Genomic DNA, 11,665 nt, shown 5'->3' with positions numbered 1-11,665 from the left:
TGGCACTTCCAGCCCTTGGCGGGCCTGGCCTGCCTGGGAGAGGTGACAGTGGAGGCCCCGTCCTGAGCAGCTGTGACGTACATCCCTGTAAGGATCGGGGCTTGCCAGTCTGGTGACGGAATGCCCTCCGCGCACCCCAAGCCAAGTCAGTTCCCCACAGGAAATCTTGTGAAAGAAACCGATGTCATCATTCAAATGAACAAAACTGTTAACGAGTCTCAATTTCGAAAACTTTTATTTCTGTCTATCAAGGGCACAGCACACCACCAGCTCCGACTTCCGCCTGCTTTTCTCCTTACACTGTTCCATCCCTACAAGCAGGGATATCCTTTGTGGCCAGCGTCCTAGAACCAAAACACACTTCGGCCTTCTGGTTAGGGGCTCCAAACATGGACATCCAAGTTGCACTATTTAAGCAGCAGATTCCAAGCTGCCCACTAAAACCCAAGAACCTTCTGCATCAGGATGTGGACTGGGGTGAAGGTTCCACTGTCACCCACTGGGGACCACAGGTCACGCAACAAGCTGACATCACCACAGCTGGGTTCCTGCTTGTGCTGGGACACAGCTCCACTGCACAGCACAGCATGTGCCAATGTCCAGGACTCAAGTGACACAATGCAGGGAGGACGTCAGTGCTGGACACCTTGTCCCCAAGCTGGTTATGACGAACCTTCCAGAAAACCAGTTCAGACTGAACCCCACCTTCGAAACTGCAGAAGGCTCCTTGTTACTCAAGCTCCCCAAACCTGGGTCTGAGTTTGCCTCTTCACAACTCCCTTGAATTTTAAAACTACTCCTTACTAAAAAAATAACCTATCCAGGTGTAAACAGCTTGCTACAGCTTCAAATATACAAAATACGTCTGAGCATGACTTGCTAACATGTACTGCTGGCCAACACCAGTCAAAACTTTTCATACTGAAAAATGTGGTTTAAACCAATAAGCTTTGCACCTATGAATTTTTAAAGTAACTTGCAGAGTAGAAATCCGTAAAAGTGCCCAGAGTGGTTCATGAAACAGATCCCTTGCCCAAGCCCTAGCATTTTAAAGGAACTTCCTTTTCTTGGACTACGTTGCACCTCGATTTATTCCTTGACAGCATGGAGGGAATATTGGTATCTTAAGCCCACGCTGCAAATATGGCAGAAGACCTCCTGCATGTGTAGTACTTTTTGTAACTAAGAAAGGTTCCTTTGCCCACCAAGCAACATTTAAGTAAGCCAAACAAACTTTAGGACACAAGGAACCTAAGCTAGCAGACATATTAGTGGGTGTTTGTATATGCAATTTAGGTTTTGAACACAGTTGGGTAAACAAGTTTATTTGTAAATTTAGTCAACATACATAATTGACCTAGAAACTTCAATAGAAGGATAATTTTAAAACCACTTGGAAGACCATCTCTATAAAGTGATTTTCCCAGGACCATATACCAGATGTAACCAAACTGGACACCATCTTAACCGGCAGAGGATCAGTAAGCTGGAGCCACGTGCCCCACCCCCACAAGTTCACACTAAGGGTTATAATACAAACTCCACAAGGGAAGAACTCTGGTCTTGTTTCCTCTTGTTAAGAGAGAGAAAAAACCTAGTTATGAAACCAACCACAACACAAAAAAAAAGCTGCACTAATTAGTTGAGTATTAGTAACAGATGATGCTGGTGTGAATAACTTGTATTATATTCTAGAGCCCTTATATAAATAAAATCCCCGCCATAGTTTGCATTATCAGCTAGAGGGTTAGTTAACATGTGGTAGAATGAGGACTTATGCAAGGTGTTAATTTGCAAAGCATTTTACTATGAAAAGTGCAGTCTAGTCAGGAGAAAACCAACTGAAGCCTAAATTACACACACCTTAATGACAAGACTCCCCACATGTGAATGTAAAACATTTAATTTAAAAATGTTGACACTACAATATATAAAATAGCTATTATAAATGCACATAGTGTATTCTATAGCTGCCATGTTTACTTTTTTTCTCTTTTTTAGGAAACTGTAAGTTACACTGTGGTTAAGACTTGTATCCTCACCCTTGGAAAAGCCCACATTCTATCACAGTGATGCGTGGTCAGACTTAACAGCCCCAATTGTTAAAACACTTGGATCAAGTCATAACCAGTTTTATTGCAAAAGGACCCTGTACACATTAATCGATTCTAGTACCTTAATAGCTACCCAACAAGTCATTAACATACGGAAACATGCATCATGAGAAGCAAGAGCATCACCCATCCCTGCTGCACATTAGCAACTTGTCACTCCTGAGCCAGCGCTCACATCACTGAGGTCTGTGAACAGTCACGTCCCGCATTCATCCTGAGTGAAAGATGGAATGACTTAAGTACAAATGCAACATATTATAAACAATTTCTTACAAAAAAAGTCACAAATTAAACCAAAGTATTTTACAGAATTTACTACAAAACACCATAAAAACGGCCTGCGCTTAGGCCCGCTCGCCCCGTATCCGGCGGGCCAGCTGGATGTCCTTGGGCATGATGGTGACTCTCTTCGCGTGGATGGCGCACAGGTTTGTGTCCTCGAACAGGCCCACCAGGTACGCCTCGCTGGCCTCCTGCGGGGACAAGCGCCACCGTCAGGCTCCTGGGCGGCCCCGGCCCCGCCCCCCGCTCGGCGCCCGCCCCGCCACCGCACCTGCAGCGCGCCGATGGCGGCGCTCTGGAACCGCAGGTCGGTCTTGAAGTCCTGCGCGATCTCGCGCACCAGCCTCTGGAAGGGCAGCTTCCGGATCAGCAGCTCGGTGGACTTCTGGTAGCGGCGGATCTCCCGCAGCGCTACGGTGCCGGGCCTGGGCGAGGACGCGCGATCGGTCACGGCGTCACGGCCGGCGCCCGCCCCCGCCGCCCGCCAGCGCCGCCCGCCGCGCCTACCTGTAGCGGTGGGGCTTTTTCACCCCGCCGGTGGAGGGCGCGCTTTTCCGGGCGGCTTTCGTGGCCAGCTGCTTACGGGGCGCCTTCCCACCCGTGGACTTGCGAGCGGTCTGCTTGGTTCGGGCCATTTTCTTTCACCTAAAGACACGTCCGTGACACCGCGGCCGCGGCGCTCGCCGGCGGGCGGGGGCGAGGGGGCCGGGAGCGGCTCCGCGCAGCGGCAGATGGCCCAGGCTGCTGCCGCCGCCGCCGCCACCCCCCCTCCCCTAATGACTCAGGCGGCGAGGAGCGGCAGCCTCCCCCGGGAGGGGGAGCGCGGGGAGGAGTCACTTCCCCTCCGCGACGGGCGGAGGCCCTGCGGCCCGGAGCCTGGCCCCGGGCCCTCTCAACCAGCCAACGTTACAGGCGAGAGCACCACGATTACGGGACGGAGCCCCCAAGAAAACACTCCCGACCCCGCACCCGACGCCAGCGGCCCGAGCTGCCCGCGCCAGCCAGCACTCGGCACTCAGCAGCCGCGGACCGCGGTACCAACGGCCGGCGCGGCCTCCCGGCACGGGCAGGCCACTCAGCGCCTACCGAACGCCGAAGTCTTCGGTCACTTCTTCGTTCGCCGCGCCGCTCCTGCTACTCAAGGACGAGCCGCAGCTGCCGAGCGAAGTGACAACGCCGCTCCAACGAACACCCAAACCGCTGTGCTCCGAACCCCCCCACAGCCCCCGCCTTTATACCCACGCTGCACGCTGCGTCTCTGCATCATAGGACTCTCATTTGCATACACCAACGACTTTTTCTATTGGCCGGAGCTTTCGCCGACGCGTTGACATCCCCCGACACAAAGGCCGTGCTTCGGCACTGCTCTCTGATTGGTTGACACCTAGGCCGGTGATTGGCTGTTAAAGTGGCCTAACGATTGGGTGAAAGCAAAGAGAAATGGACGAATCAGAGTTTAGCACGAACCAGCTCTTCTCATTGGATGAAATGGAGCTATGTTTGGATCCTTCCCTTGGTTCCAAAGCTCTACAATAGAAAGTCAATGTAAATCAATTGCATTGGTTCCCTTCAAGACTACAGGGTCCAGACAGGCAGAAGCCTAACGTTGTATTTGCATCAAAGGATGCAGCCAATGTAGGAAGAGCTTACTTTAATAAAATGTTTGTAAATATTTTCCATTGTAAAATAAAATGTGTTCCCTGTTATTTTTTACTTTTCATTAACATTTTGGTAGTTTTAATTCGTTTTCTTGTTCGCAAGTTTTATTGAAGAACTCATAAAATATTCCAGGTAAATGTTTTAATTCATTTTAACATTTTGATAGTTAAGTACGTAGTGTAAATGAGAATTAGAATTCAGTAAATCATATATTACCAGGTATTTTATATATCTTTCATGTACATTTTAACGAAAAATCAGTTCTTTTGTTTGGTAGGGTGGAGAGGGGCGAATAGCTACAAATAAATAAATATCAATAAATGATTTTATAAGTACCGTTCTGTATGTTCTTAGGCCAGCCATCACAACATGCTTTGTGATTTCAATATGTAACTAAGAAACACAGTTTTGAATTAAGTAATTCAACTTAAGTAAATTACTACAGCCAAAATGGGCATAGTCCTATGACAGCATTTGCATGTCCATAAAGAATAAAGAAAAAAACAACTATATTTAATATAATATGTGCCCCCTGTGTTTAATCCTGGAGGTATTAGTTTTGAAGAAACATGACAAATATATAAAAATGTTAATTCTTATTTTTGCCTAAATAAATGTCTTGATGGATTGCAATATTCAGCACTCCAGTGACCCAGGTATATAAAATAACTAAGCAGGCTTAAGGTTAAGACCAGCCAAACAAAACTCAGAAATTGAAATAGAGCCTTGGGCACTGTACTCCATAATCTTACCTCTGGGTTCATGGAATAATTTAAGTTATTCAAATCTTTTTATTTTAGAAAAACCAGTTAAATATAGTTTTCAACATAGAGAATTAGTACACATAAATACAAATACCTCACAAAACGTACTCATGACACCAAAAGTTCCATCTCAGTAACAACAGTGAGGAAAAAAATGCACGATTTGGATAAGTAGCTATGGCGAAAACATCTTTGGCCTAATCTCTGGTACCAAATCATTTTCATTATTTCAGTCCTTTCAATTATAACATTCAAAATATGTATTTAATTATCATATATTTAAGCTTTGGTGTGATAACTTAATTAACTTTAATTTCTGCCTTCTGCTCACAGTTTAGGGTAGGGGGGGAAGATTAAGCTTTCTATTTCATTCATTCCATGCTGAGAGACCAAGATGGAGGGAAGCTCTTGCCCTATACCCAGAACCTCTGTAAAGAAACAGGGCACTGCTTAGATCTCTCAGGAGACTGTCAAATATTCTGAAATATAACTAGAAATATACCCTGCCGTCTTTTTTCCCACTGCTCAAATGGCCTGCGGAAGGAATGAGCTCCTTGAAACACCTCCTTTGTATTCCGACGTTTTTATAGGAGATACAAAACCCCATCTGTCCCATGCCTCCTAGAGGAAAGACAGTAAATTTTGTTTTGTTTTGTTTTGCGAGTTATTAGAGATGAACTAAAACTGCTCCAGGAGCAACCAGAGATGGATTTATATTCATCTATTTGAAGACAGTTAGTTGAAACAGTTTGTCCTTCTTACCTGGCAGCCATACAGATATTTTACCCCTAAATTGTTGCAAGGGAGGAAAAGCAACACAGGAAATGGAGAACTGCAAATGTTTATACAATCAAAACAATGCAAAATGTGATGTAGACAACCGTTCTGTTCTAGTTGCTGTTCTGACAGACTTGCTGAGTAACTGTGCGAGTTCCTGAACATTTCTGAGTTTTGATTTCCCCTTTTATAAATTAAGCAGTTTAGATGATATCTCCCAATTCTACCAGTACACACTTACTTATTCTGAAGCTCATGCTGTATGTACACTTACTTAAAATCTAGCACTATGAACTAACTATATTTCTTCATTCAAATCACACTCGAGTATTTTGGGGATAATGTATAAGCCAATTACTGAGATGTAATAATAGGATCAAAGCAACACACTACAACATTTATTTGTCCTTTTGCAATTTTTCATCTTCCAACGCCTCTAGTGGTTAAACATTTGGTCTGCTTAAGAAATACCAGTTTCACCCTGGCAGCGTAGCTCAGTTCGTTGGAACATCATCCAAGGTTGCTGGTTGCTAGTTTTATCCTTGATCAAGAAGCAATCAATGAATGTATAAGTAAGTGGAATAACAAATCGGTTTCTCTTTTCCCTGCCTTCCTCTCTCTCTAAATATCAATTTAAAAAAAAAAGAAAGAAAAGAAATACCAGTTTCTTTACTTCATAGGCTAACAATTTGGTTTCTGATGTGAGGTTACTGGGAACAACATAAAAATAAGTGTCATTCTTAAATATTAACAATTTTTCATTCACCCCATCCTCTCTCACTCTAAGGTTATTCAGAATATATTTCTTGAATGGGATGATCGTTAGTTAATAACAGCGTTGAAATATCTTTTAGGAACTTTATAAAGCTCGCAGAATCAAACGCCTAGGTCTGTGGGGGACTGGCTTATTTTACAAAGCCCGCAAAGTGAAAACTTAGACCCACTGGTGGAAAGTGGGGAGGGGAGAATTTCCCCAAATAGAAAGGCTGACGTTCAGCGTGAGAAACTGGAGTGGATCGTAAATCGCACCACCTACTCAAACCCACGTCCTCTGGACACTATGGTACTTCTCAACACCCTTGTAACTTGCTGGCGTACCTATTCCAGACGGTGATTAAGTTCGCCCTTGGCCCCTAATGTACTGGAAACAAGCTGGGCAGGCCAGGTGTTGAGGTGAGAAGGGAACGAAACCGTGGAGCTCCAGGTTTCGGGGTAGCTAAAGGTTTATGGAGCGCCCCAGCAAAGACGCGGGAAACGAGTGTTGTGTCGTGTAGCTCTTTAGCAAGGCTTTCTCAAGCTGTTTCCCAGCAGGCCGACTTTACATGGCGCCTAATCCCTGGTCCCGCTGCAGGACTGAGGATGTTGGCGCACTCCAGGTGCCTGCAGCACGAACAGACCATGCAGGGTTCTTAAGCACTGCTAGGGGTTGGCATCTAAACTGAGCCCGAGCTATACCAAGTCTGGAGGCAAGGTAATTATTACACTCTTGGCAGTAAAATTACACCTGGAACTGTTTCACATAAGTCTTAAGGGCCTCCCCTAGCTCTGGGCCCCATCTACTCCGGGGGATCTAGTTTCAAGGAAAAGTACCCCTACGAAACTGGAACTGCGCTAAAAAGAAATGCGGCCGGACTACAATTCCCAAAAACCGTCGCGGGCCCTCAGCATCCGGGACACCGTCTGCAAGGATCTCTGGGTATTGTGGTCCGTTCTTTTGGCAGCAACCCTCTGCCGACGGTAAAATTCCAGCCGCATCGGGGACCACAAGTCCCAGAAACCCTTGCTGCCGTGCGGGGGGTCTTCACGTTCTCGTGGCGCGGCGCAGGCGCACTGAGTCCTCGGCGCGGACCGCGCAGACTGAATAATAAAAGGGGAGCGGCGAAGAGGCAGGAAGACAGGACCATGTCGAAGGGCCCCGGGCCCGGCGGCTCCGCAGTTTCCTCGGCGCCCCCGGCCGCTACCGCTCAGGTGCTGCAGGCACAGCCTGAGAAACCGCAGCACTACACGTACGTAGAGCCCCCCCCCGCCGCGCGCGCACGCCTGACGTCAGCGGCCAGCGTGAGTCACGCGCGCAGGGAGAGCGCGAGGCGGCCTCTCCCTCCCCCCTTCCTCCTCCGGCCCGGCCCAGACCGGTTCCAACCTGCTAGGGCCGGTCCCGACTGCCTCCAACTGCCACTAACCTCTGGTCGGGCCTTGGGGCGGGAAACTCGGTCCCCGCCGAGGAGTGGGGAAGGCGGGAGCCCGGCGTGCGGAGCGCACACGCCTCAGCTCAGGCCTTCGAGGCCTGCCTGTTCCTCAGACCACAAACCACACTACCAGGCACTTGAGGGGCGATAAGTCCTAAGACCCGAGCAGGATGGGTTCCTTAGGGGCCCGCGGGGGGGCCGCCTGTGAAGGACGATGAGCGTGAGGCGCAGCCCTTCTGTGCCCCTGACGCCCGAATAGTTCCCACCGACACAGTTGCCCTAACGTGGAGTCGGGGACCCTGAGCAGGACGGGGCCTGTGCGTGCCCTCGGGCCCGACCAAAATGTGGCACCAGAGAGCGGGCCCCAAATGCCGACACTGCACGGGAGCCGTGAGGTGGACGGCGTTTCCCAGGGCCCTGCCTGTGGCCACGTGTAGGGCCCCGTCCTCCTGCGTCTGTTGCCTCTGCAGGCGCGGGGCGCAGCCGCCTCGTGCGAGGCGCTTTGGGGGCGCGACGGACGGAAAGCGGCGGGCCTTGCTGTTCGGCCGCGTGCTGGCTGCCGTGCCCGCCGTGCTCCGGGAGCAGGAGGCGCGGGCGGAGCGGGAAGGACGGCAGGCACGGAGACAGGCGGAGCCCGTGGCACAGAGCGAGAGCCCGCCGGGCACCTGCTCTGGGGTGGGGGGCCCCGGCTCAGGAAGGGGCCAGGTTTCCCGGGGAGCCTCGCCGCTGTCGGCGGGATCCCCTGCCGCTCCCGCGTGCCTGCTGTCAGACCCCCGGTTCCTTCTGTCACGTGGCGGCGGCCCGGCCGGACGTCCTTCCTCAGCGCGCCCGCTGTTGTGGTGAGCCGGGCTCCCCTCGGAGGAGACTGGCCCGTTCGGGGTGGCGGTCGGTCAGCGGTGTGGCCCTGGTCGGGAAACCCGCGGACCCCGCGCCATCGGCCTTTGTCACGGGTGGTGGCTCGGACCGCGCTTTTCAGGGCCCGCCTATGACATTCGGGTAACGCGGGGCTTGGCGTCGGCCGCCGCCTGCTGTGTTGCGTCCGGCTTTCTGGGCCCTACGGAACTGACCGGTGAAACACGTCGGCGCCTGTGTGTGATTAAGTGCTCGTGTCCGAGTCGGTGTCGGCTTGGCGTTCGTGTCGAGACCCTGTCCTCCGGCTCCCTGCGGGCCAGCGCGGCGCTACCAGGCCGGGCGCTGGCGGTGGCCTCAGGAAGTCAGCAGTGGGTTTGGGCGGGCGGTGGGGACCGCAGGCGTGGCCGGCTCTTTCTTCTCTGGGGCCTTTTCACTCGTGTGCGTGTGTGTGTTCATGTTCATGTCTCCAAAAGCCGGACATAGACCGGCTGTCTTCCCCGGCAGGTGTACGGGTACCCCGAAGCTGTGGTGCTGGGGAAACTTCCTGCCCTTCGCTTCCCGGGCTGGAGGGGCGGGGGCGGGGGCGGGGGTCACAAGATGACACCGGTACGCTTGTTGGCTGATTTTTTTTTTTAAGATGAACCCATTTGTCGCTTTGGGGGTTACGGTTAAGATACAGTAGTAACATTTTTAGGTTTATCTTTTCTTTCTTTAATTTACACAAATTTTTTACTTACTGATTTTAGAGAGAGGGGGAAGGGGAGAGACAGAGAAACACCGATTTGTTGTTCCACTTACTTACGCTTTGAGTGCTACTTGTTTGTATGGGCCCCGCCGCAGCGATGGGACGCACCGCCTTGGCGTATCGGGACCCATGCTCTGACCTGCTGAGCTCCCCGGCCGGGGCTGCGCACAGGAACATCTCTATTTTGATTTCAATATTTATTATGAAGTTTTGAGCTGCCCAGCAATTTTTCATTCTCCCTTGCAGCATGAATTTCCAGAATTTGTTCCAATCTGAAAATGGCCTTAGCTATCGTACTGATACCACATTGACTATAGATATAGACCCCTTGATGGTATCAGTACGATAGCCAAGGCCATTTTGAATGTTTGTACTTTTTACCTGTCAAAACATTTTATCTTTACAATTTTCCTTATGCATTAATTACATTGATTTTGTGGATTTTTGTACCTGTATTAGTTGAGATTACGTGACATGCGATAATCATTGCAATGATATAGAAGAAATTCATTGAGTCCCACTCATCGTAATGGCAGAAAGTCTTGACAAACACAACTGAACCGGCCAAAAGCAACAGTTGCCTTCCTGTGTGTAGTGTGTCCCTTCTTGTCTGCCGGCTTCCCTTTGCTCGTGCCCCACAACTCAAGTCCTGGAGTCTGAGCCCTCTCTTTTCTAAATTAAGAGGATTATTCATAACATAGTTTTAAGGATACTTATTTTGTTGGTATTTATCTACTCTCTTGAATAATCTTGATTTAAGAGAAACTTTAAAATAATCCTTTCAGCAGGCACTTGTGCTAGACCTGAAGAATTCGACCCTTTTCGAAAGTGGTTGTATCAGAATTTCCTCTGTCGAGGGGCTCCAGGTATGTGATGAGTACCCTAAAATGATAATGAGTGTGTATTAGTACTCATCCAATATAAGAAACATGTAACTGCTTGCTACGTAATTTGTCTTTTTATTTCATGAAGACTAAATTTCACCCAGGTTTATTCAGAACAAGGCCATCTTATATATTAAAAGAGTTTTAGTCCTGGACAAGTAGTTCAGTTGGCTAGAGTGTTGTCTGGATACACAAAGATTTTGGGTTTGATCCCCAGTCAGGGCACGTACAAGAATCAAGCAGTCAATGCACCAATAAGTAGACAACAAATCAATGTTTCTCTCTCCCCCCTTCCCCCTCTCTAAAATAAAGTTTTATAAAAACAGATGTAAGAACGGGAAATTTTAGAGTAATTACATTCTGAAATATATCTATTTAGCTAACTTTGGGCTTATTACTGTATAACAATTGTATCATTATTTTGACCTTATAAGAGCTTCAAAGACATAAAATCATTTTTGGGTTCCTTCACCCGCAGTTGATTCTTAATGCCCTGTGTTAAAGGAAAATGAATTTCTAGTTCTGGGAAGGTTTCTTGGAGTTTCTGGTCACTGGGTGATTTCTTATAGGTAGACAGAGGATGAATACTTTATGGATTCATTTAGCCAAGTGTCATTTTAATTTAGGACTTTTCCCTGGGGTCTTTAAGCAAGGATAATGCAATAGTAATAGATAACTATTTTGAGGCAGATTTGTTAGTTTGTGTGTTATACCAAATCATGAGCTTTACTTGATTGCATCTGACTGTGTTTTGGAAAATCCGGGAAGTGAACATGTATTTAAATCATTATTGCAAATTGCAACAGGATTGTAAGTACATTACTACAGTACAGTGTGTTGCACAACTGGAGTCGCTGGAAGCGTTGCTTAGCAACCTCAGCAAGAATAAGTTAAATTACCAATAAATATTTCTGAAATTCGTTTACTTATTTATCAAATAGAACTAATTTCTTTCTTTTTAAAATTGAATTTAGAGAGAGAGGAAGGGGGAAAGAGAAAGAAAACATTGGTTTGTCGTTCCACTTATTGATGCATCATTGGTCGATTCTTGTATGTGTCCTGACCAGAGATGGAACCCACACCCTTGGCATATCAGGTCGATGGTCTAACCAACTGAGCTACCCAGCCAGGGCTAGAACTAATTTCTTGGAGAACCAAAATTAAGAACTCATCATAGCCTTCAATCAAGTCCATAAAATTCCTATTTATAAGTGTTAAGTGCCCATCCTAAGGGTAGACTCAAGCTTAACATCTAGTTGATATTTGCTGTAGTCTAAATTAGTAATCACATTGAAGATTTGCTTAATGGTTAAGTTTTTTTGTCTTAATCCAGCTGTGTTAGATACTAAAGAAGGCTTCCCCACAATCCATATGCATCTGCTTTTACTGGCGGTTTCTCTCA

General features: G+C 48.0%; 2 protein-coding genes across 2 annotated transcripts in view; one reads left to right on the top strand and one right to left on the bottom strand.

The window, feature by feature from the left end:
- Window positions 1-218: 218 nt before the first annotated feature.
- On the bottom strand, window positions 219-3,611 carry H3-3B (H3.3 histone B). Its single transcript, XM_090290552.1, has 4 exons — window positions 3,483-3,611; window positions 2,904-3,041; window positions 2,668-2,821; window positions 219-2,587 (listed from the first exon to the last, which is right to left on the bottom strand). The coding sequence occupies exons 2-4, from the start codon at window positions 3,029-3,031 to the stop codon at window positions 2,459-2,461; spliced, it is 411 nt and encodes a 136-aa protein (XP_090146678.1). The 5' UTR covers window positions 3,032-3,041; window positions 3,483-3,611; the 3' UTR covers window positions 219-2,458.
- A 3,834-nt stretch (window positions 3,612-7,445) lies between these two features.
- UNK (unk zinc finger) overlaps window positions 7,446-11,665 on the top strand; it is a 31,490-nt gene continuing 27,270 nt past the window's right edge. Inside the window, exon 1 of the mRNA XM_090290561.1 lies at window positions 7,446-7,602. Coding sequence (XP_090146687.1) covers window positions 7,499-7,602 — 104 coding nt within the window. The 5' untranslated portion in view covers window positions 7,446-7,498. The remainder of the gene's footprint in view (window positions 7,603-11,665) is intronic.

Source organism: Furipterus horrens, unplaced genomic scaffold (genome assembly GCF_987537825.1).
Source record: "Furipterus horrens unplaced genomic scaffold, mFurHor1.1.pri manual_scaffold_11, whole genome shotgun sequence".
Taxonomy (NCBI): Eukaryota; Metazoa; Chordata; class Mammalia; order Chiroptera; family Furipteridae; genus Furipterus; species Furipterus horrens.
Note: the sequence above shows the minus strand (reverse complement) of the source record. Positions and strands in the feature narration are given on the sequence as shown.